At 33.0% G+C, this 26,735-nt stretch overlaps 1 protein-coding gene across 19 annotated transcripts in view; it reads left to right on the plus strand.

The window, feature by feature from the left end:
• Positions 1-26,735, plus strand: part of EHMT1 (euchromatic histone lysine methyltransferase 1) — a 315,365-nt gene that overhangs the window by 175,372 nt on the left and 113,258 nt on the right. For 9 of the 19 annotated variants that reach the window (XM_056823296.1, XM_056823283.1, XM_056823311.1 and 6 more), the window contains 7 exons: positions 4,911-5,068; positions 5,590-5,778; positions 7,491-7,571; positions 8,661-8,781; positions 11,707-11,838; positions 21,237-21,382; positions 24,181-24,324. In XM_056823296.1, the coding sequence (XP_056679274.1) occupies positions 4,911-5,068; positions 5,590-5,778; positions 7,491-7,571; positions 8,661-8,781; positions 11,707-11,838; positions 21,237-21,382; positions 24,181-24,324 (971 nt within the window). The remainder of the gene's footprint in view (positions 1-4,910; positions 5,069-5,589; positions 5,779-7,490; positions 7,572-8,660; positions 8,782-11,706; positions 11,839-21,236; positions 21,383-24,180; positions 24,325-26,735) is intronic. The other 10 variants (XM_056823287.1, XM_056823315.1, XM_056823270.1 and 7 more) reach the window with 4 other exon arrangements.

Raw genomic sequence — 26,735 nt, forward strand, 5'->3', positions numbered from 1 at the left:
CACATACTAGTTTGCTAGTATAATTTTCTAAATTTGCTAGCTAATTTATTCTTTCTGATTAGATAATTTCTCTCTCTCTCTCTCTCTCTCTCTCTCTCTCTCTCTCTCTCTCTCTCTCTCTCTCTCTCTCTCTCTCTCTCTCTCTCTCTCTCTCTCTCTCTCTCTCTCTCTCTCTCTCTCTCTCTCTCTCTCTCTCTCTCTCTCTCTGTCTCTGTCTTTCCCCACCCCCCAAAAAAGAAGTGCAATTGCCAGGGATGAAACAATTGTTGCAAATTTTATATCCTAAGAATTACTTATTTACAACTTGGAGGGAATACTAGGATAATTTATTATGAAATGGGATATTCTAAGCAAGCACCAGTAGTAATCAGTATGTATTGGTTGACATCAAATAGATATCATGGATGGAGTTTTGCAAGCCCAGTCATTGGGGAAGTAAAGGACATTTCCTTAGGACTTAGTGAAGCAAAGCCTCATTGTTTATGTAAAGCAGAAAAAGCAGTTTGTGGGAGCATTTGATAAATGGCAAGCATTCGAAGGTTGAGGACTAACTTGGAAATTTCTGAATGCCAGGAAAGGATTCTGGTGAGTTAGGAATAATAACAAACATTCTGATCAACTCTTTGGCTAAGATTAAATTAACTTAAATTGTGGTTTATAAAATTACATATACCAAACTGTACTTTGAACTAAGCTATTTTGGCTTAATTTTTGTTCAACTTAAAAGTAATATTTTGAATAATCAATTGTGTTTAGCTGTTTTAATTAGAAATTCATTTTTGGTAAAGTCTGTAACATTTTTGGTAAATAACAAGTATTGTCACAGCATCAATGTGTCAGTATCATTTATAAGACAAGACGGAAAACATTTGGCACTTATTCAATCCTAGTAGTACCATTGTGTAGAGTGGCAGAGTTGAAAGGGCATTGGATTTTGAGTCTGAGAAACTATATTCAAATCCAGTTTTGTTATCTATTGCTTGTCAACTTTAAGTTTAGTAGCTAGGATTTAGTTTGTCAATTAACCTCTGTCTCAGTTGCCTCATCTATAAATTGAGGAGGTTAATTTGATGATCTTGAAGGTTCCTATGAAACAAAATATTATGAAACTATTACCTCAGCCATAGATTGAAGATTTTGCAATTAATTTTCATGAGCTTTAATCTGCCAACTTAATCATATCAAGCATATGATATTAGACTAATATTAACAGTTTCTTTCCCTAGAATCATTGCCAGGTATTAAAAAAGATTGTTTTTTATTGACAGTGCTGTTGACTGTGTATTATTTAAGACAACAAGAAATGAGTAAGCATACTTCTTGATGAGCCCAAAGATGATGTTTGAGTAAAATCTGTTACTCTTTTAGTAATCTGTATTTACTAAAAAAATTGACATTAAATATTACAGAACATGTTAAGAAGAAAACATTCACCATCAGTTTCTATGTATTTTTGAGAATGATACAAAGTTATATGTACTATGCCTCTTTGTCTTCTCTATTTCAGATAGAGTAATTATTTGTACAGTTTTCTAGTATTTTAAAACCAGTGGATACGTGATTTTACATATATGAGTGAAAATGTCAGTTTGTTCATTCTCATCCAATATTATTCTTTTCCATGTCCTTTCATGAATCATTCATAGTTGATCTTCTTAATTGACTCTATCTTTTTTCTATGTCTTCTGTTCCCTCAAATGTTTCTTTACACAAGTACATTTTGTTTATTCCTCTGTCATCCCTTGCTGTAACTATATATTTGGTTTACTTTTCTAGTTGTATATGATATTTTATAATATTTCCTCTTCATCTATAATATAGTAATATGCTACAACCTACTTATGTCCTTGATGTATCTTTACGTTGTCCTTTGGGTCACTAGCACTTTTTATTTGTCAGAGATGGTAGCTTTTAATTTTTAAAATCAGTCTCCCATTTGATTCTGGGCCTTGATTGTTTTGCATTTGTAAATTTTGTCTACTATACATGTACTGATGGGCTTATTCAATTAACTCTTCATCTAACTTCATACCAAATTCTAGACATTAGATATTCTTCATTCTTTGGGGTTTTCCTAGGTAGCTTGTTTGGTTGATTTCTATTGAGTAAAAATATGAGTGGATTTAATTTTGAGGGTATATAGTGTTCTGAGTTTCACTGTAATCCTCAGGATATCACCTACTTGGTGAAGACCTATATTATTTGAAATCTATACAGAATATCCTTCATGACTCTAGTAAATTATTATTTTTTAAAATTTTAAACCCTTACCTTCAGTCTTGGAGTCAATACTGTGTATTGGCTCCGGGGCAGAAGAGTGATAAGAGCTAGGCAATAGGGGTTAAGTGACTTGCCCAGAGTCACACAGCTGGTAAGTGTCTGAGGCTAGATTTGAACCCAGGACCTCCTGTCTCTAGGCTTGGCTCTCAATTCACTGAGCCACCCAGCTGCCCCCTCTAGTAAATGTTTTTTTGTGATCATAATCTTCACTATTTTGCAGCACATTTGATATTAAAAATTAGAGGACCATTCTATGGTTACATAAAATATCCTGAAATCTGGCATGATCTTTATATTTGAAGGGAATATCTTCTTGGAAAACTTTTAACACTACAGTTTGCTGTAGTGGTTAATTGTTTAATGCATTCTAAAAATAAATGTGTTAAGCTTTTTATATTATCTCTGTACCTTTAATCTTTTATCTATGAAAATATGATTGTTTAGAAAATCATTTGCAAAAATCTTTTTCTTATCTTTTTATTAAGAATACACTAGATCTAGGGATATATTTTTCTCATCAATACATAGATTTGGAGAAGTGGATATATAGACCAATAATTGTTAATGTTCTCTCTTTATTTGGCTGGGATTTTTAAACATTATTTTGATTCTTCATCTTTTTGAGATAGCTTGAAAATTTATCTTTCAATATTTTAAAAAATTTCCAATGTTTTTAAAGTGCCATTTCCAGTTCATGTGGCATATGGATTCCATTGCCTGTGTCTTCATATGGTGGGTCCACTGTTATTGATGATTGGAATAGATCATTAGAGAATCACTGGCAAACTTGTACCTTTTTCTGTTTGTTATTCTCAAAATTTCATCTATAAATATTATGATATGATCTGTGTTTTTTTTGGTATCTCAGGTTGCTGCAGATTCATTTTCTTTTCCATTGCTTTTTGTATATTTTGAAGGCAGTTTTTCTCATTCAATTTTCTGCTTTTCTTCATGATGTTTGTTGTTTGTTTGTTCATTTGTTTTATTCGGTGGGCCATTATTATAAGGAAATTTCTCCTGTTGATATAGATGCACAGTTTTTTTGTAACTTAGAGTCTTAGAGCATTATTTGAAAAACTAAGACATTATATGGTTTACCCATCTCCTGCTTTGCAAATATGTTTGTACGTTAAACCATTGTTTTCCATTGATTCCTATAAGATTATAATATCATGGATCTCAAGCTAGCGTGTACCTTAAGAGACTGTCTAGTTCAATTCCCTCATTTTATAGGTGAGCAAACTGTTGCCCAGGTAGGTTAAATGAATTCCCAAAGACCACAAAGAATCTTTTGCTTGTTAAGGAGATTTTGTTTGGCAGATTCAGTTCTGATCCTCTTGATCATGACTAGTTTTCATTGGTTAAACTCTAGGAAATGATGTTATCGGTAATGCCATTTATCTTTATCCGTTTACTCTGTTTCAGAGTCAACTGTTAGTTTGGGGAATCATTTAGCTCTTTTTAATCACGTCATGCTTTCTTCTCTTTAACCTTTTTTATAAAGTAATACTAATTTTCATATCTGCAACTTGTTGATGTTCTGATTAGACACAGCTATTTTATACAGAAATGACTTTTACATCTATAATCATTCTACATCTATATCCTATGGAGTTATTATTACTATTATTATTATTAGGTAATGTTTTGTTTTTGCCTTGTCCAGTACCTTCTTTCTTCTTAAAGGAAATAAACCTTGATATGTAGGCAAGAAGTTTCTGAGTAGTATGTATATGTATATATATATATATATATATATATATATATATATATATATATATATATATCTTGAACTTTGATTCTAATCCTGAACTATATTTTCTAATTTTTTTAATCATTTCCTTCCTTGTATTCACTTTGATATTGAGGTCACCATGTTAATCACCATTCTGCCCCCATTGGAAGGTATATTTTAATTTTGTTTCAAGAGTCTTGTCAAGTCCACTGTAGAATTCTTTGTTTTGTAACAGATTCTAGTTTATAAAAATGTAATTATCATCATATTGGTCTTTTTTGCTTTTAAACATTGGGTAATTTTTGCTTTTTCCTTTTTTAGGCCCCTACTTCATCATATGTATCATTGACCAGTAAACTAGCTGATTTTCGCTCTTTCCCCATATCCACATTTTCCTTTTCCCTACCTCTTCAAGTAATAATGGAAGATTTCATGAATCAATAAAAAGGTGATGGGGAAAAGGCAAAGTCAAAAGTGATCATCTTGCTTTTAGCATGAGTATTTTTTTATCTGCCCATTTTGAAAATAGATAAAAGCTGTTCGTGATTATGGTTTTTAGTATGTTCAGAATCGCCTTGGGATGGCAAGAGTTTGTTTTGGACCTTGCTACTGACATATTATATGATTCTTATACTACATTTTCCTCATTGTAAAGGTAGGTAAAAAGTAAAGACATTTTGTTCATCTAGATGCAATTTGTGAACCAAACAAATCAGAAGAGTTTGTAAATGAAAGTGATCATTACAATGGCTCCCTTAAAGAACATTCTTAAATAGTATTTGATAATGATTTTGGTGCTCATTCTATTAAATGTCTCCTACCTTTAAAAATGTTTGAATAGCATTTCCTTCTTCTCTCTTTCTGTTTTTCCCCTTTTGGCTTTTTTTTTTTTTAGCTTGCTTGCCTTTTGTTTTAGCAGCTGCAGTATCTCGGAAGAAAAAACGGAGAATGGGAACCTACAGCCTGGTTCCTAAGAAAAAGACCAAAGTTTTAAAGCAGAGGACGGTGATTGAGATGTTTAAGAGCATAGCTCATTCCACTGTGGGCACCAAGGTGAGGGTGACGTGTGAGGTACCTGCCTTGTGTGCATATTGGAAAAACAAAGGGTGCTATGTGTCCAGTCCTATCATGATGAGGGTGTCATATGAGAACCTCAGTGATGTGTTAGTAGCTTGTTAAGTTATATGTTCCATGCTGTTCTATTAGAATAGATAGGACACAGAACACTGTGTCCAGGTGGGTCATTATTTCCTTCATGGATGGCCATTAAAATAACATGGCAATACATTTTAGTTTTTTATTTAGTGCTATATTTCTATTCCTATCTGTGAAGTTTCAGAATGTTAAATGGTTTGCAGAGTCTGGGTAAAATATTCAATGATATTACTTTGAATTGTAAACCTCAAATTTCCTTAGACTTATAAATGTTGGAAATTTCACCATAGACTATCAGTAAGAAATTTTCCAAGTATGAAATATCCCAATGGTGAAATTTCCAACATTTATAAGTCTAAGGAAATTTGAGGTTTACAGAATCCATCCTGATAAACATGTTTACCCTACTCATGTTTCAGAGTGAGAAGGATGTAGGTGACAGTAGCCTTCATGTAAATGGAGAGAGCTTGGAGATTGACTCAGAAGAGGATGACTCTGATGATTTGGAAGAGGATGAAGATCATGGATCTGAGCAAGCCTCTGCATTTCCTGTAGATGACAATAGGATTTCTAATGAGGGCATATCTGAAATTGATCGGGCCCAAAAGGTATTTTAAAGTTTTATGGACTACAGTTGAAATGTAGAGAGTGCAAATTTTACAATAGTTGCTGAAAGTCTTTTTTTAGCATGAACCTGATGGATTGATTTAGTAAAGATGACCCCTTCAGGTCAAAACAATTTTGGTGTTTTATTTTTCCTTTTTTCAGTAGAATGACATAGTTATTTTTACCCTCATTTCTGCTCTTTTTCTGCATTATCAGCAAGTTAGTAAATCTGTAGGCAATTCTTGAATTCTCTCCTTGTGCCATCAGAGAGACTGCTAAGTGCTGTAGGTACAGAGACACAAGTGAAGCATTTCTTGTCCTGAACTCACTCACTTTTTAATGAAGTGATGGCATTCTAAATACATACTAGGTTAGATCCCTCTTGTTTCTTTATTTCTTAGATATGGTCATACTACATTTGTTTTTGGAATTCATGCAAATAATTCATCCAGCTACTGTGATATTTATCAATGATTCAACAATTTAATAGCATATTTTCTGAATATGTTGGCATAGTCTCCTTCTGTTCCTATTCCCTGAGGGAAATTTTAAGAGTAGAACTAAAAACTAAGGAATTACTTTGAAAATAATTTTGGGAAAATGTATTCCCATTAATTTTTTTTTACCAAAAATGCAAATTTTGTTAAGGAATTTTGAATTTGATGGATTGGGGGTATAATATTCTTTTCCATTAGTTTTTTAAATGAATCGGGAAATACTTCTGGTTTGATTGGTCTTGACTTCTTGTCTTGTCTTCCCTTTACACTCTGTCTCCTTCATAGCTGCTAAATTGATATTCCTAAAGCAAATGTCTGACATTGTTTCTCCCTTGTTCAAGAAACTTATAGGATAAATTCCAAATTCTACAGTTTGACATTTATAGTCCTTTACAGTCTGACTCCATATTTCTAGACTAATTTTACATAATTATCTTTATGCATTCTACGTTCTACTTGATCTACTTCATGACCCTGTATGTAAGTCACAGGACCTGAGTTTGGTTCTCAGTTGTGCTATTTTTTACTTGTATAATCTTATTTAATTAAGTACTCTGGACCTCAGTTTGTCATCTGTGAAAAATGAGATTGGGCTACATGATCTCTTATGATTCCTTATAGTTCCTAAAGTCCCTAAAGCTCCTACAACTCCCACTTCTATTCCTGTTTACAAACTCTCATGCTTAGAATATTTGTTTTGGAATTCCTCGATGTTTTTAAGATTCACCTTATAAGCAACCTCCTACGTAATGCTTTTCTTGATTCCTTTAGTTATTAATGTTATCCTTGTCTCTCCTCATTACTATTTTATTTATTTTATATATGTTTTGTATCTACTGATTTGTGTATATGTGCCATGTTCTCATTTCCTCAGTATCAAGTTACTTGAGGGCAAATACTGTTGTATTTCTCTTAATATAGTAAGAAGGGCAAAGTCTTGGGGAAAAGGAGCACAGGGATCCATGTGATAAAAAACATTGTTTTTTTTTACATTAATGGCTTATATTCTTTAGAGTAAAATTCCCTTTTAGATTGGCTTATCTCTTAGGCTGTGAGGAGAAGGGAGTTGTTATCTCTTGAGACCATGAGGACTAGTAAGGTTAGTTAATTATCTCCTGGGTTTTCCTTTAGCACTTATCTTAGTGCTTTGTATATAATAAATGCTTAATAAATTTTGGATTGAATATTTTCTGTTGGCTCTATGGTGATTTTTTTAGATGGAAGATGGGGAGTCTGAAGAGGAGCAAGAATCTGGAGAATCTGGGGAGGAAGAAGAAGATGGGGATGAATCTGATTTGGTAAGAGACACAATTTTATTTGGATCTTTGTAACAACACTTTGATAATTCAAAAACAAGTTTTATTTCATTATTTTTGGTAGGTCCCTCCAATGATATTGATTATCACTCTCTTCATGCCACAGTACTCTGTTTGGTTATTTCTTTTGGCCTAACATTTTCCATATGGTTGTCAACTTTGAGAGCCCATTGTTATCTTTGGTAGTAGTGAGGCACTGCATGAAGTGTTTGTAGAGAGCCTTCTCCCTGTAGTTCTGATACATTCAATACTGTCAGTAGGAGTCCATTGTTTTATGTCCTTAATAATCATCCACATCTCTTTGTGGATTGCATACATGTTTCTCTTTACTTTTCATTTAATGAACTGATAGGATGCTGATGGTAGTCACAGAACAGTGCATTTCTATTGTGGATAAAGAAGGGATTAGTGATGCATTGTGGCAACTTGAGTCTCTAAACTTTTACCACTCTTCTGCTTTAGAACCAACACATAGGTTTTGATTTTAAGATAGATGGTATTGATTTAAAAGAAAAATATAATTATTTGTTTAATTTAATTGAAGTACCATAATTTTGTTACTATTGCAAATAAATTGTAACCCTTTTCATTTGAGCTTTTTTGATTGAGATTCATTTGAACCTGATTAAGTGCTGATTATTTCCTTTCTTTAGAGTAAGAAGAATATAAATGCATAGTTAATGCTTAATCTACACTTGATATTGAAATTTATGTATTCCCTATTTGAATTTCTAAATGAAAAAAATTTAGGGGTACTAAAGTTTCTAAAACATAATTTGTACCGAATTTGTCTAGCTCTAAAACTACTAGATTTCGTGTAATCCTTCATTGAATATATAAAGGCTATGTACAGTTAGGCACATTCAAGTCTTTTACCCAGAAAGGCATTTGAGGTAGAGAAATTTAAAGTTTTTATTTGAAGACACAGGATTCAGTAGATTTGGTGATGGTGCTAGTGAGGTGGATGTGTTTATTTTGGTATGAGTGGGATATCAGCGGACATGAAACTTACTAGGACCATTTTACTCCTCTCACTTAACTTTGTATGCACATTCTCTTTTGATTCTTCAGAGTTCAGAATCTAGCATTAAGAAGAAGCTTCTAAAACGGAAAGGAAAGATAGACAGCCCATGGATTAAACCAACCAGGAAAAGGAGGAGGAGAAATAAAAAGAAACAAAGCAGTGTCTTAGGTATGTCATTGAAAATTTGTATTTGAGAAACTGGAATGAACTTAAGTGGTTGGTTTTTTCTTCAACTGTTCCTTATGTGTTGAGTATGAATGATAAAAATAAGTTATTCTCTCTTAAAAGCAAGTAGAAGAGGAAAGCTTATTTAATTATAGGAAGGAAGTCCAAATAGATTGGGAGTTATATTTTTAGAAGTTTGAGGAATAGATGTCTCTAAAAGAGGTCTTCTTAAAATATTAATGTTAAACCCAAAAGAGTATAAAGAGCCTTGTTAGGACATGCTCTTATGGCTACTTATATGTTAAAACTTATCATCAGAATATTTCTAAGTTTTTTATATTTCCAAGAGTCCAGTGACACTTTGCATGAGTTGCTCTAGGTTAGAGGGCATGTAAAATTTCTCATATTATCAAATATTCTTTTTTTGGGATGAACCACCCTTCTGCCCCCATTGGAAGAGATTACCAGTCTCTTTTAACTATTTGTCATAGGAAGAAGTTAAAAAAGCTTGTGTGTGTGTGTGTGTGTGTGTGTGTGTGTGTGTGTGTGTGTGTGTGTGTGTGTGTGTAAAACGGAGTTTCAAAAAGAGTTCTTTGTATGAAGTCCAAAAGGTGTGGTACTCTTTCTTCTTGATACATTTGTCCCAACTGACCTCATCTCTTGTTGATATACCACCAACTGATCTTTGCATAAAGGCCTCCCCAGGTATAATGCTCCTAGCCCTAATTCTTTTGCTGTTGTATCTTTGATGCCCTTCTCGGCTTTTAACATCTATTTTATGGGGAGTTACAGTATATGTAAGAATTGGAAGGGTCTGTCATCTTTTCCTTTTGTTTTAGTGGATGTCTGTAAAATGCTTCCCCTTTTATTTCCTCTCTTCCTTACACCTCTCAATCCTTCAATGTAGAAGGATAATCTGAGTTCCTAAATTGGCTTTCTTTTGAATTATATAGAAAGAGCTAGTATAATAACACCAGTACATACAACAATAGTAATGATAGTTGGCATTTACATAGTGCTTTAAGGTTTGCTCTCTGATTTCATCAGTATAGTGCTTTCAATGCTGCAAGTATTTAGTATTTGAATTGTTTCAGTATTTTTATGTTCATTTTTTAGGTCCTATTAATGAGGTGTAATAAAAAGACCATGTTTAATGTAAAACACTTTTAAAGTTAATGATTTCATGGAGAATATATTTAGGTGAACTTACACATTTATATGTTTAGTACTGTATATGTTTAATTCTTTTGGGACTATATCCTAATTTACAAATAAATATTCTACAGTGGTTACAGTGAGTTTGTTTTGAGATGATAGTATTGAGAAAATATTATGGAAATCTTAGCAACAGCTCCGAATGTATCATGTCATCTATTTTTTTTAGTTATCACTTCCAGGGGTCAAGAGGATATAGGGCTGAATCTCTCCTTATTAGGTACCTATGCATTCATACCTTCTTAACAGGCCTTTCTGTAAAGGTTCATTTTCTCTTTATCTGAGATTTTTCAGTTGGAATTCTCAAAGTTTTTGCTATTTTATTGCTTTATACATATTTTTGACGTATTTGACTTTTGATGTATTTGTAGATTCAAGCTGAAAGATTGATGTTTGGAGTGGGGTTTTCCACTATCATATAGGGGTTTTTGGGTTTGAGAAACTGAAGCTGAATAGCATGTTCTATTTCTCTTTTTGGTAGTAGAAAAGGATTTATTCATGCTGTGAATTAGCATAGGATTCTTACTTTTTTTTCTTTTATGGAATGTGTATGCTGGTGTAAAAGCATTATTATTTAGACTTCTGCCCTTTAAGATTGTCGGATAGCCATTCAGAGTTCATACATAATGTAGATACAAAAATTGTACTTCTTTTATTAGTGCTGGTTGAGAATTATTTCTCCTCATTGAAACAGTTAATTGAGTAGTATTTTACAGAGTAATCTAGTTTATCTTGTTTTTTGCATCTATATGTTTGTTTACTTATTTTGTCTTGTTAGTTTACATTTACCCCAAGGCCTACTGAATGGCTTTTTCCACCCAGAAAGATTCACTTAAGCCTAGTCTACCTTGTCTTCTTTAATTACAAAGATCACAATGAACGGTATGCATTATTATTTTACAATGAGGCTGGTTTAGAAAGTACATCACAAGAGGAGGAGATAAGACTTGCAATGAGAGTTTGAATGAAGGAAAAAAAAAGGTTCTAAGACATTAAAGGGGTTATATTTGTTTCATATCAGCATCTTAGAATCTTTTTTTTCCCCTTCCTTCAAACTCTCATTGCTGGTCTTATCTGATGCTCCTCTTGTGATGTACTTTCTAAGCCAGCCTCATATTTTAGATGAATAAATAAAATAGTAAGATACTCCTTTTCCCTATTCTTTTCTTTTTATAAAATGGTTATGATTTCATGTGTTGTAAACATTTTTAATTGTTCTATAAATTTGGGGCTTTAATCCAGCTGCTTTTATTTCTTCTTATTATAAAACTGGAAGATGCTTTATTAACTTCAAGCTATGACTTTCAAAATCCAAAAGTCAAGTGGGTTTTTTCCTTAAAAAAATTTTTTTTTAAACAAAATTTTAAGTGGTCTAGATTCTTCCTCATTTACGGTAGTATGTGATTACATCATCTAGCTGATATAGTTGCAGTGAAAGGTATTTCTTCATGTCAGTGCTTAAATTTTAACATAATTTTCTTCTTATATATTTTAATGAAATGGAAAATTTGCACATCTACCTTAGAAAATAAATGATTAAATGACTAATGTTAGATATTTTGTAATATTTTAGATCATTTATTTATGTAGATTTTAGTAGACTATTGTGAACATAGCCTTTATATTACTTTACTCATAATGGATGTGGCCTGCATATCTATGCAGTTTGACTTTATGAATATGTGCACATATGTACATGCATTTTAAATATAGGTACTGAAACATACAAGTCATCTTTGGGAAGCACAGGACAAGCTGGGCAGGAAAATAGTATGGACTATATGGAGGTTTCTCTGGATTCTCTGGATCTCCGAGTAAAGGGAATTTTATCTTCACAATCAGAAGGTGAGTGTCAGCTTTCTAAATATGGCCATGTACCATTTTGGTTCTTTGTTTGCCTAGTTTCTTCTATGTATTAGGATGATGCCCCCTGGTGGATATTAATAGGAGGATTTGATTAGATTCATCTCTTAAAGGTGAATGAATATAGTATAAAAAGCCTATTTTCTTTGTCCATATAAACTGTAATTGAGAAGGATTTCATTAAAGCACTTGCATTTCAACCAAGATCAGACGATGTCCCTTATTACCCTGCAGTTCCTTGATAGCAGGATATATATTTTAGTTGAATATCTCTAAGGAACAATTTTTAAATTGAGAATATGTCAGTAGGTGATTAATTAGATGCCTTTTTGGACTCCTTGACTTGTAATGTTTGTAATGCTAATTGGATCAAATATTGTTTATTGATATTGCAGAGTTAAGCAACACTTAGTCCTTAGTTTTACTCTGCTTTAGAGGAGTTTATTTTGGTAGTGCAAGCCTTTGTTCTTGAGACATTTTGTAATATGGTACCATAGCAATTTTACTATTAGTATAGTAGCACATATATAAATGCAAACCCTACTAAACTTTGAATGTATTCTATAATAGAGGATCATATAAAGGTAGATATGTAATCTTACTTGTGATTTTTAGTAGAGTAGTATTCATACTGCAAATAGTAAATATCTTATTCTTCAGAAATATTCTTCAGTATAAAATTTCTTTTGATGGTTGTTGTGATCTCTCTTTTAGGTTTCTTTTGTACTTTTTGTGACTGTAGCACATATTGAAAGTGGTTTAAACTGAGGGCTTTCAACATTCTCCACTCTTACCTATGGTGGTGATGTGAATTTCTGTTTAAGTCAGGATCGTGTCATAATGCCATACAGTGTATTTTGCTTATTTTTACATTTTATTTTTATATTTATATATGTATATATACATCATAATAATTATGTTCATTATAAAACATACAAAAATAAACATTTTAAAAGAATGAGACGAATATAGTATAAATTTTGATACTATGGTCAATAGGGAACTAACTGAATTTATTGAATTAGGATACTAGTAAGATAAGATGTGAATTTCAGGAAAAATACTTTGGCAGAAATCCTGAGCCTTCAAACTCAACTAGCTGTATAGGTAGTTAGAAGGAATGGGTGGGAGAGATTATGGAAGTAGAGGAGATAAGTCTTAGCAATTTATTGTTACACGGAGTGAGGTAACACTGGAATTGTGAATGTGGTTCATTAGAAGGATGGTAGTGCCCTTCACAGTTTTGGGCAGTTAGGTTCTCTTTTCTTTTTTTTTTTTATACCTTAAAATACCATGTACATATGATGAAGATGATAATGATGCTATTGTCATTATTACTACACTTAGCTTAATTTATCAACCATTATTATTTTATCTATTACACTTTAAAGTTCTTTCTCCTTACAAGAAAAAAATATAATCAAAATTAGGCTTGAGAATGCACTTTCTCTGTTGTTAGTTTTCACTGTCCCATCTAACTTGAAGAGGGATCTTATCTCATTCTTTAGCCTTCTCTTATCCAAAATAGATCTATAAAAAAAATCCTTTTCTTTGGTGTTCCTCAGCTTATTCTTAGCATTCTTGACACTATTCTAAAAGGACCATACTATATAGTTTTATATTCACTATATTACTAATATTTGCTTCCATCATCTGCAATCATTCTTTTAGAATTTACGTTGGGTAGTAAATTCTCATATTATCTATTGTTTGCTTTAAGTAATACTCTCTTTGTCTGTTTATTGGAATTCTCTTTGTGTCTTCTTCTGAAGACACATTTCATTCTTGAGCACTTTCTATTCCTTCTACCCTGATTTCACTCTGAAATTTTAAATCATAGATTTCCAGCTATAATGTCTATAAATACTTTGAAATCTTTTCCCCCAAATACATGGATACATGATAAACTCTTTCTGGCCCTTTTGAAATCCTGTATCAAACTCTGTGATAGAATAGTACACACTTCCAATCAGTTTCTATTTGTTGGTAAGAATAAGATCCTAATTAAATTCTTCTTATTGGTTCCTCTACCTTTTGAAGGGTAAAATCATCATCATTAAGTTAAAATTTAGGAACATATCTGCTCTTCTTTTTCCAGAAAGTTCCAGCAGATGTCCCAATAACTGTAGTCTCTCATCACTCCCTTTGTATCAGGCTCAAATTTTTTTTCTCCCAATTCCTCATCCATTTCTTATTTCTGTCCAGATGGTCTGTAGTATTGCTCTTCATTCAGATAATATCTGTGCTTTTACATTATGGTTCTGGGATTTCATTTTGGTATCTCTGTTCAATATAAATCTCATGCCATTCGTTTACACACCCTGTTTCTTATGAATAAGGTAGAAATTTTTAAGGCCATAATTTCAGCCATAGTTCTCATCTTACCTAATATCAGTGATTAACAATGGGATCAGACTTACTTCCTTATTTTAAGATTTGTAGTTCATCTTATTTGAACTTAATTTCATATATTAGTGGAAGGCTAATAGGGAGTCCTTGACCATGCTCACAGGGTAAGATTCTGGAGTTAATCAGACTTCTTATATTTTCAGACACATCTATAACTTGCCGTAATCATGTCAGAGTGATTATTCAAGCTGTGTTTGCATCAAGTTTCTCTCATGGATGAACGCTAGAAGTCTACTTTTTGGGTTTAGAATGGAATTTGTGATTTCTTTAATATTGGAAACTCAAGGAAACTCTTCTTCTGGAGACTTGTAGCTGCTCTGTAACTTAGCTTCTTAATAGAATTCTAGGGATCAGCGGTAATATAAATTTCCCAGGCTGCCACTTAAAGTAAATGTCAGAAGTGGGACTTGACCATGTCTTTTAAAAACAGAAACAAAAACAACAGAAAAAACCCTTTCCTTCCATTGTTCCAAGGCAGAAAAGTGAAAAGGGTGTGGCAATGGGGGTTAATGATTTTCCCAGTATTACATAGTTAGGAAGTGCCTGAGGCCACATTTGAACCCAACATCTTACATCTCTAGGTCTGGCTCTCTATCTACTGAGCTACTTACCTGCTCCATTAATAGGGGTAGGGGGGAAGGAATGAGTATAGTCTCAGAGCAAAAGGATTTAGATCAGAGAATGACACTTTATTACCTTTCAGTGAGCCAACAAACATTTATTAGGATTTTACTATGCCCAGGACACTGTGCTAAGCACAAAAACTAATGTGGGAGATAACATGTTAATAACAATATGTAGAAAACATAAACTGAAGTTTTGATTTTCTTGTCATCTCCATTGGTGGATAAGGGGTGGCATGAGGGAGAGGATTTGGAACTGCAAATAAAATTGAATCAAAAATATGTACAGGGAAATTAATTAACTATTTTTATCTCTCTTTCTCCTCCCCTTTCTAACCCTCCCTCCCTCCCTCCCAGCTAGGCAATGGGGGTTAAGTGACTTGCCAAAGGTCACACAGCTGGGAAGTGCCTGAGGCCAGGTTTAAACCTAGGACCTCCTGTCTCTAGGCCTGGCTCTCAATACACTGAGCCACCCAACTGCCCCCTAATTAGCTATTTTTAAAAGCATCTATGGTGTGCCCAGTTCTGTGCTTCAAGTGCCTTGAAAGATAGAGAAAAAAGGGATAGGCGCACAGTTCCTGCTCTGAGTGTTTTTTTTTTAAAACTTGTACATCTGTTTTAGAATCATGTATTTTTTCTAAGGCAGAAGAGTGGTAATGGCTTGGCCATGAGGGTTAAGTGATTTGCCCAGGGTTACTTAGCAAGGAAGTACAGTCCTGGTTCTTGATTCACTGAGCCACCAACCTATCTGTCCCTTTGAACACATGTATTCTTCTTAACTCCAAGATCAGCTACTTACTATGCCACATCTTCTCTAACAATAACTTATCATTAAGGACTAATTAATAAATGATTATATGATATGAGTCTTATGGGTAGTATATTGTGATTTTTATTCTTAAAAATCTTGTGAAGTGTGTCAGAAAATGACAGGGTTTGTAGTTATTACTATCACTACTGGTGCTTTCACCAGTAACAATTTTGTGTGCTTCTACATATATCAATTGATATTCAATGAGTCAGTTTTAAAGCACAAATTAGTTGCCTTTTTATTGTTTTGATTTCCTAAATCTGAACTCTTTAGTAGGACCTAAATCTGTCATATCTTTAGGAATAAAAATTCTATTTGTTTCCTGAATTTTTCTACCCTCTACCTTCTTTCTACAAATCTGGATGCAATAAATGGAATCAAGGCCCACAGAGTAATCATTACTATTCTACCTTTGCAACTCACAAAATCACTAAATTTGAGAGATGGTAGGTACCTCAATGACCATCTAGCCTAACTCATACTGAAAGGAATCATCACTATATCATATAATGGTTTAATTTAGACTTGAGAATAAAGTGGTCCAATAAAAGGTAGATTTAATAGCAAGTAGGTAATAGCTAGAGTTGTGTAAACTTTAGGGGTTGTTTTAGTTTTATACTGCATAGAATTCACTGCATAACTTTAAATAAATATGGTATCATCTCTAGTCTTGAGTTTGTTCAGATATACAATGAGAAATTGTAGTATGTGTAGGGGTTTCTACCAGCTCTAGTTTTTTTTTTTTAAACCCTTACCTTCCACCTTGGAATCAATACTGTGTATTGGCTCCAAGGCAGAAGAGTGGTAAGGTCTAGGCAATGGGGGTCAAGTGACTTCCCCAGGCTCACACAGCTGGGAAGTATCTGGGGCCAGATTTGAACCTAGCACCTCCCGTCTCTAGGCCTGGCTCTCAGTCCACTGAGCTATCCAGCTACCCCCAAGCTCTGGTATTTTAAAGTGGTTTTATATCAAAATGAGGTGAAAGCAAAAGGCCTTATAGCAGGCACTCTTTATCTTTTTTGTGACTTGAACCTCCTTGGCAGTCTCATGAATAATTCAATATAATATATTTTAATACATAAAGCAAAATACATAGGATTACAGAGCAAATCAGTTATATTGAAATAGTTAACAGGATATTTTTAAAAAAACCTAACCAAGTTACAATTCTCTGTCCTATTTCTGAAACCCCCACATTCATCTTCCCATGTATGTATTATATATGTATATACATACACATATTTGATTCTGACTCATAAAAATAAGACCCATTCCCTTACTGATACATTTTTCAAAGCCTTGTGAACATTCAGTTTTCAAATGAGGAAAGCCTAACTATTAATACCCATGTGAAAAATTATAGGGGTCTGTCCAGCAGCCTCTCTGAGGATCCAAGGTCTCTCTGTCCAGATGTGATGTCATGGTTGGAATAAGGAGGAAATGAGAGACACTGTGTATTCAACCCATGTATGCAGGAATCACACACAGTGCTCTGCCATAGTATCGTGGTTCGTTCATTATATAGGTTTTTTTGGTACATGCTTCTTTGACACAATCTTCTATGTATGTGACATTCTACAGTTTGATTGGATATCATCAAACCACCTAAACAACACTCTTGTGATGTTGCTACAACAAAGAGTTTTGTGATCATTTATTAGGTTTCTACAACACTCTGTGATAGATATGATTAATGTGAATAAAGCCATTTTTAGGTTAGTACCCCTTGATCTGCTGAGAGGATCATTGTGCTTTTAAAGGTCAGAATGTGGGAATTTATTTCATTTGACTGCATATTTGTTGCAAGAGTGGTAATTTTTTGGGGGGTGTTGGGGGTGGGGGAAGTGATAGGAAGGATAGAAAATAATACTAGTCATGGATTTTTGTAAGTTAGAAAAAAATAGTTTAAAAAAATCCTTCCTTCAAATGATCCATTATCATTACAAAAGCAAATTTAGAAGAGAGATTAATTCTTGTAGGATTTCCAAATTAGTAATCACTTAAAGTTAAATGTTTCTTTTACTAGGGTTGGATAATTCTGGAGACTTGATTGAATTTAGGTCAAAGGAATAGTCAAAGTTGATGCATAGGTTTTGTTTCTTTTAACTGGGAAAATAGTACCACTAATAGAAATATGGAAATCAAGAAGATCAGATGTTTTTAGAATAAAAGATGTTCAATTTGAGGGTCTAGTGGGACATGCAAGTATTCCTCGCTTCAGAGACAGCTGGAGTTTAGGAGTTGAAATTAGCTTTTAAGTGGGAAGACTATATTGAGAAAGCAGGATAAGATGGCTGGTCTTATGGGATAGTTATTTGTTGGACTTTCTTTGGGTAATTGGTTAGATGTGTGGTTGCTCTTCAGGAATGGATTGCAATACGAAAATCTTAATAAGGGGAATAAAATATTTCTGAGCTGTTGACATAATAGTGAACTTTAAAGATTAGCTTTGAATTAGAAAATTCAGTCGCATATGCCAGTAAATCAAATAATCTGTGACCTCTTATCTTAATTTTCACCCTACTCAATATTTTATCTATATGTGCTAGAATGTCCTAGTTCCTTTGCTTATCTACAAAAAGACTGAAACTTTTTGATAGAGGGGAAGAGGTCAGAGGAAGCATCATTCTCTGAGAGTTCCTAGCTTTCCTCTGACTGTGTGACTTTGGACAAGTCATTTACCCTCTGTGAGCATAGTGAGGTTGTACAGTGGACAGAACACTAGACTTGGAGCCAGGAAGAGTTCAAATCTAGCCTCAGAGATTAAATAGCTTTGTGACTCTGGGAAGTCATTTAACCTTTGTCTGCTTCAGTTTCCTTATCTGTGAAATGGGGATGATAATAGTTTCTATCTCCCAAGGTGGTTTTGAGGATAAAATTATATATTTGCAAAGTACTTTAACTCTTAAAAAAGCACTATATTAATGTTAGCTCTTAATAATAATTGAAGTGATAATGTTTATAGTGATATTTATGAATGAAGAAGTTTGGATTAGATGACCTTTGAGACCCTTTTTAAACCAAGATCTAGGATTCTTAGACTCTGTAAATAGTGGCTCTGTGAGCCTCCTATTAATAGTAACATTGCTTCCTTCATTTAGGAAATATTTGTCACATAACTACTCTATATGGAGCACTGTAACTACTCTATATGGAGCACTGTGCCAAAGCACTTGGAGGATAGACACTAATTATTTAAGACATGGTCATTACACTTAAGTAGCTTATAGTCTTGTAGGAGGATGAGATACATGTGTAGTATGAAATCTGAAAATGTTGTTACCAATGGAAGTTGGGAGTAGATTCAGGATAGGCTTCCAAGAGTAAGTGAAGTTTGAGTTAAAGATGTGTAAGAATTCAACAAGTGATGAGGAAGAAGGTAATTATAGGCATTGAATATAGCATAAGCAAAAGAACAGAAGCAGGAGAATAGAGTGCTTATTTGGGTGATAGATAGCAGTTTAAGTTCAAGCAGCGTGTAGAAAGGTGTAATAGAAAAGGAGACCTGGAAAATGGGAAGGTGCCCAGTAGTAGAGGTTCTTGAATATCAAGGGAATTTGAATTTACTCAGTAAAGTTTTTGTTATGGGCTAGATGAGAACAGACTTAGATTTATTCAGAAGTTGAATGGCCAGATTAAAGGAACAATCATTAATAGTTCTTTGTCAACTTTAAAAGAGAGTGTCTCCAGTGGAATATACCAGGGATCTTTTTCTTGGCTCTGAATAAAGACATAGTTGACATTCTAATCATATTTGCAGATGACTTTAATCTGAGAAACGGAGCCAACAAACTAAAAAACGGAACCAGAATTGAAGGCTACCTTGTATCAAATTGTTCTATATTCCTGTATATTTACATGCCATTTTATTCCTTAGAATGATAGTTCCTTAAGAATAGCAGCTATTATATTTTTTTTTGTATTATTATCCACAACATTTAGTACAATGCCTGCCACTGATTAATTGCTTACAATGCCTGTTTTTGTGATAAGTTATTGTAACCTCTAAAAGAACAATTTCACTAATGTAGTAGGAATGAAGACCTGATAACCAGGGGTTTATAATGGAAGGTCCTAGAGATATTTGGTTGATAGGTTTTACTTCCTCTGTCAAAGTTCTAGAAAGCAGTAAAGTAGTCTGATTATTATTTCATGACAGTAGGGATAATGAATTTGAATAAATCATAGGTATTTTGAGCAATAAGTAGTATTGAGATGGAGTTTGGTGTCTCCTGCCATCCATCTACATGTATTCATTACACTTAATGCATTTACTGATCCACATGCACAGAAGCATGGCCCCCTCTACTGACGAAGATATGTCTGACATCATTCACCTGGACCATAGTGAGATATTCTATTCTTAGTGCTTTTTGAGTTGAGAAGAGTAAAAGAAATCAGGAGTGTTGAAATAGAGTTTGTTTTATGAGTATGGGTTATGTTATGTGGTAAATAAAATTTCTTCCAAATGTCAAATTATGTACTTTATTTTACATAAAAATTTACATTTAAGTAATAGAGATATATCATAATATTAATAGATCTGTGAAAAGGTACTGAATGTCTGAAATGTTTCTTTACCTTGGTTCTTATTTTTGAGCATATTTTAGACCAAATAGAGAAGACATGAAACTTGATCATGGCATTTTTTGGAGAATCTTCATATATTTAGTCTGGATCTCTAAATACTTAGGCTTGCTTCCTGAAACTGTCTTGTTCTTAGAGTTGAGACCATGATAATTTAAAATATTATAATTTATATTACTATAATCCATAATATGATTAGTGTAGTAATTGTTCAATATTGTATTTCATATTTTTAATGGAGAAAAATACTAACTATAACTAGGTCAACATTACCAAATGAAAAAATTTTCCTATTTCTGTTGTTCCATAACAGTGAGGAAAAAGTCTTCTTTTGGTGGAGGCCACTGATTCTTTTGGTACTAGGGGCTATGAACGAAATATTTTTTGACAAAAACTATATATTGATTGCATCTTTATGTTAAAGCCCTATGCTTAGTTCTTGTGAATCAGGAGAATTCTTAATTGTTTTAGACTAGGTTGATGATACCTCATATTATACCTGGGAATTTTGTAGAGAACAGGTCATTGCAAGGTAGCAGGGCATTTTACATAGTTATTCCAGAAGAATGAGCATCAAAGTCAGATCTCAAAAATCTCTTTTCTCATCTATGTATTTTTCATAGGTATAAGAGTTTCTGGTGGAAGTCCTACCCACTTGTTCTACATATATACTATTGGTATAATAAAAAGAAATAGCCAGTAAATAATTGCTGATTCATCTATAAAGGTCATTGAATGATTATAAAACTCTTGACCTTTCTGTCTCAGTTTTTTAATGATTGATTTAATTGGTTAGGTTTGTTTTCTTGAAGTATACTCTTGAGGATGTATAATGAAATCATATATCATATATAGATATATGTCAGTATAGAATGGTAACTTTTTGGCCATTATTTTTATTAGCCTGAAATGAGAAGTATAATTCTTAATTAATTCCTTCTTCTTTACAGTTCTATCCAATGGCCCTGAAGCAGTGGAAATCGACGGCCTTCAGGAAGTGCCTCTCTGTAGCTGCCGAATGGAAACTCCAAAAAGTCGTGAGATTACCACATTAGCCAACAATCAGTGTATGGCCACTGAAAGTATAGACAATGAGGTAAATGATGTCATTTTTTTTCTATAAATGCAGAAGTTAAAACTGTTAATATCAGTATAAGAAAACACAATTTTTCTATTGTTAAGGAAAAGAAAAGAAAGTTTATCCAATAGTGAACAACTCTTTCTGTAGAGCCACTTAAATAAAATTAGTTTTGGATTTCCAGTTACATTTTTATAATACCTTACCAGTCTTCTTTCACCGTACTCTCCACTATGTGCTATTCTATCAAAGTGGCACTGGTCTTCTTGCTATTTCTTAAACAAAACACATATCTCTTTGACCTGGTCATTTTCTCTCATTATCCCTCATCCCTACAATGATCTCCCTCTGGATCTCTGCCTTCCGCTTTTCCTGATTTCCTTCTGAATCCCAACTAAAATCCTAACTTCTATAGAAAGCCTTTCCTAGCCTCTTATAATTAGTGTTTTCTTTTAATTATTTCCTATTTTTCTTTTATGTAGCATGTTTGAATATATTTATTTCTTTTCTCCTTCATTCTCCATGGAAAATTCCCATTTTCCATTAGATTGTGACCTCCTTAAGAGCAAAGACTTGCTTTTGGCCCTTTTTTTTGTATCTCTAGCACCTTGCACAGCTCTTGGTACGTAGTAGGTGCATAAATAAATGTTTATTGATTGACTGACTTTTGTAAAAGTAAAGGATATTATACAAATTAACATCTTCTTTCCTACTATTAGTCTAGCAGCACCTATAACCAGAAGCCCAGCCTAGTTTTGTTAACCCTCATTTACTTAAGTCAAAGCTATCTACATCATTAACATATTCCTTCTCCATCAGAATATGCATTTTTTCACAATTCTGAGCAAATCAAAAATTTGATATTGATTGCAGACCATTGTTCTCTCTCTCTTAGAATATCCAGAACTTAGAATTCCATAGATCAATGAATGAATGTATGCTACTTAATTTTTTGGGAATCTAAAGCTTCAAGGATTAGTTTTGTGACTTGGTAGTCATTTCCTTTCCTCTGACCAGGTCTTTTGGCCACCTTACTTTATCCCAGCTTCTCAAGAAGATTTGTACAAAATATTCTAGGATTCCCAATTCCATTATTTACTTTCACTGAAGCCCTTTCTATCTCTGAGCTTCTTATCAATATTAGTTAACTGTCTCATCTTTATCCTGGTTTAATTTCTAAGTCAGTTTTCTGTGAATGGGAAAAGTTGAAGGGGAGAGAGCTAAGGTTAAAAAAAAAGAAAAGAAAAATGGCCCCGAAACCAATGGTAATTTCTCTGTTTCTTGGAACTCTTTTTCTATTTTTTTTTTAGAAGTCATAGAGCTTGCCATGATAAGTCAAGGCTGCTCTTTGATTGTTCCCATTCAGTTAAATGTAGAGAGAAGAGAAAATGGTTTTTCTTCCTAGTCTCCTAGACTATTTTCCTTTTATGTGGATGTTTGGATTTTTGAGTTACATAGATGATGGTTACTGTCTCAAGAATGTTCTTGCTTGTTTGTAGAAGAGAAGTAGACATTGGAGGACTGAGCACCTAAGAGACCAGCACACATGGTTGTTATTTGCCACTCCTATACCCTGATCTTCTTGGGCACTCTTTTAGCTTCCAGACTTTATTACTAATTGATTTATGCTTCTCTGGGATTCAGACACCACAGAGAGGTTATAATTTCTCATGAGACTTCTGTCTTTAATGGTGTGTGCTAATGAGCCCTATAATTTGTTGGAATTACTGAGAATTGACCATGGTTTTGGTTTTAGGGAATAAAAGAATTGAAAAAACTCAGTGATAGAAATTTGATTATCTGAAACTAATTAAGAAATAAAATAATCCAGCATAGCATGTTTATAAGAAGAATTCATTTATCATGTTTTAGAACAGGTTTTCAGTAGTTGCCTGGTTTTTCAAAGTGGGTAATTACAGGTTGTCCTATTTAAACTTAACTTTAAAATGGCAATTTCTGTGGAGAATGTAGTGAAATTCTTCCAACTGAAACACTTTTTTTTAGTTATTTGAACATAGTTAAATTAAAAACAATAATAGTTTTGCATTTTTAAAGTATTTAAATCACATACTCAAATAGACTTATGATCTCATTGATTAGGAAATTCTTCCCTAAAATGCAGATTAAATCAGTGAAGCATACTTGCTATTCTTTCTTTATACTTGCTATGTGACAAGTTTATCTCCACTTTCTATCATATGATTCCTCAGTGACATTAAATAATTCATTTTAATTAATGAATATCCTTTGCCGTGTATTATCTTATTTGATCATCAGAAAAGTTCTGTGACAGAAGTAAAGCAAATTTTATATTCCTGTTTTATAGATGAAGAAAATAAATCCCCAGAAGGTTAACTATCTTGCTTAAAATAACTACATAACTAGTAAATGCCAAAGCTCAAACTGGAATCAAATAGTCCTATTAGTCTGATCTTCTGCCATCCTGCCTCATGTTTTTATGCTTTTGTTACTTTTTTGACACATTGTTGAATTTATGCAGAATAAGAAATCGAGATAGTTAAATGATTTGAATAGTCTCAGACTTATCACAGAGAGTTTCAGGTAATGAATTTACTTGTACAACATTTATTGTTTGGAATATTTGTAGCACATATGAAATATTTTAGTTCACTTTGGTTAATAAATGATTAACTTCTTACTGTGAAGATCCTTGACTCTGAAACAAAAGCTTTTACCTCTCACCTATTTATAAACTCCCAAGAGCTTAAATTTACTGGTGAAAGCATTTTTTCCCCCTTTGGGTGATTGACTCCATCTTTTTGTGATTGGATTTGCTTTTTTTGCTATGATTGCAGTTGGGAAGATGCACAAACAATGTGGTTAAATATGAGTTGATGCGTCCATCAAATAATGTCCAGCTCTTGGTGCTATGTGAGGACCATAGAGGGAAAATGGTGAAACATCAGTGCTGCCCTGGTTGTGGGTACTTCTGCACAGCTGTAAGTCTTAAATTGATCCTAGATGTAACCTTGATTGTCTACTATTTGCATTGCTTAATACTGAGTTACATATACTTTTACTAAACATAGATACCATAACTCATTACTCTACTGTATTTATATTTATACCTTTCCTCTTTTTTACCCCAACCATTTTTCTTTGGATCTGTCCTGGAGATGGGTGAACTGTGAATCTGCTTTCTTTTTAGTGTTGCCTTTACCCAGAACTAAATGAATACATTTTTGTTTTGAAACCCAAAGGCATAGCTGATTTCCTTTGGGTTTTTTCTCCACAGTTTCATTGAAATCTCACTGTGTTCTTTTAATAGATTCTTAAGAAATTTTGTTGAGTTGAATTGAAATAGAAGAGGACCCAAATTATAAAACATATGTATATTTAATTAATGAAATATGAAAATCCATTTTCCTCTGGATTTTCTTTGTCAGATACTTCTTTCCTGCCTATAATTTTGTTTAGGTTTAAATATCAGTTTATCCATACAAAATGTTTTACATGTATTAATTCATTCTACCCCCACTATAACTGTAAAGTCAGAATAGTTTCCCTTCTTATACATAAGAAAATTGTTTCTCAAAGAGGTTAAATAATTTACTAAAGGGCACACAGCCAGTAAATGAGCAAGCCAGTATTGTGTGGCATGCAGTTCTTTGGCCTCTTTTCACATGTATCTGTAACTTATTTTTAAAATTAAAAAAAAAAACACAACAAAAAACAAACCCAAAAGTTTTAAGTTTATAAAAAAAAAAACTAAAAAAACTTATTTTAAAAAATCTAAATTAAAAAAAATTAAGATAAATTTTTTTTGGATAACTTTAATATGATTTGTTTCCTTTGTAATTCTATGTATTTAAAATATTTTGTGGAAATCCATATGCTTCTCTAGACTCCCAGGGGTCTGTGACATAAAAAGTGGTTAAGGATTGCTATGCTAGTTTTTTCCCCCCATACTGTGTTGCCTTTTCCATAAGGCTTATTATAAGGATCAATTAAAATTGGTAAACTGATTTGTTCTTACTCTAAATTTAAAATATTTTGTAATAGTCAGATATTATTACAATTCAAGCATTTTACATCTACCATTTTCTTTTAAAAATCACATATATTCCTTTATAAAGGAAACACATCTTCAGAATTCCTAAGCTTCTTTCATGATCTCTGCCTACATTCCTTGAATTTCATTGTAGATAATTTCATGATTATTGCCATTTTAAAAATTAATAAAATGTGAACTAGAACCCTCTTCTCAATTTTCTGTAAGTTACAGATTTGGCAGTACTTCAAATTATGATGACTGATATTTGAAAATTTGGAGTTCTGTCTTGTGGCGAAGAAATTCCTATACATCTTTAATATATTTTAATATATATTTTTATACCTTTTTGCTTTAATTAAAATCCACAATGCTTTCCCCACCCTCCACAACTCTCTTTTCTTCATGGAGTAGGGACAGTTCTTAGATTGCTCACTGTTGCCCCTTGTAAACCATCACATCCTCAGCATCACTCATTGACCCCTTCCATTTTCAAGTCCATGCTGTCTATTAAACCAGCCATTTCTTATTCTTGTCATCATTGTGTTCTGATTCAATGACTCATTCTTAACTAACTCAACTGACTTTAACACTTGGCTCATATGTTCTCCTTTAACAAAAACAACACCAACATTTAATTAGTATTTTTAGATTTGTTATATTATTTGAACCTCACAAAAGCTTTATGAGGTAATTGCTTATTATCATTCACATTTTGTAGATGAGGAAAATGAGTCTGAGAGAGGTTAATTGACTTACCCAAGGGTCACAACACCAGTAAGTATCCAAGGCAGGATTTGAACTTCTTTCTTCCTTACTTGAAGCCTAGAAATTTATCTACTAGATCACCTAGTTTTCATTATCCTTGGTAAATTCAACATTCACCAAAAGTTCATGATTTTTTAACATTCTGACATAATTCTTCACCTCCTTAACTCACTAAACTGGGCTAACTCCAGTTCATATTCATGTTCATATTATAGATTTTTTTGTTATTTAGAATTGCTCTTTCACATCTTCCACAGGTCCCTTATTTGAAAGTATGCTTTTCTTTCATTTTGATTCCAACTTTTCTTTTTAGTCCCTCATCTTACTTTTGTTCTGTTACCCTCTAACTCAGTAGAAATCCATCTACTTTAGATCAAGACCATCCAATATACATTTCAAGTATAGTTTTCACTAAAAATTCTTCTCTATATTTTTACCTTTCTCTTTTTTCATTCCTTTGTCATAATAAAAGGTGTCTTTTCTTCTTGACAGAACTGATAACTCCTGAAATTCTTTTATTCTACTTGCTAACACTTTTGAGGATCTTTTCCCAGAATTCTCTAGATTTCTGTTCTTACTTGGATTAGCCCT

Source organism: Monodelphis domestica, chromosome 1 (assembly GCF_027887165.1).
Source record: "Monodelphis domestica isolate mMonDom1 chromosome 1, mMonDom1.pri, whole genome shotgun sequence".
NCBI classification, from domain to species: Eukaryota; Metazoa; Chordata; class Mammalia; order Didelphimorphia; family Didelphidae; genus Monodelphis; species Monodelphis domestica.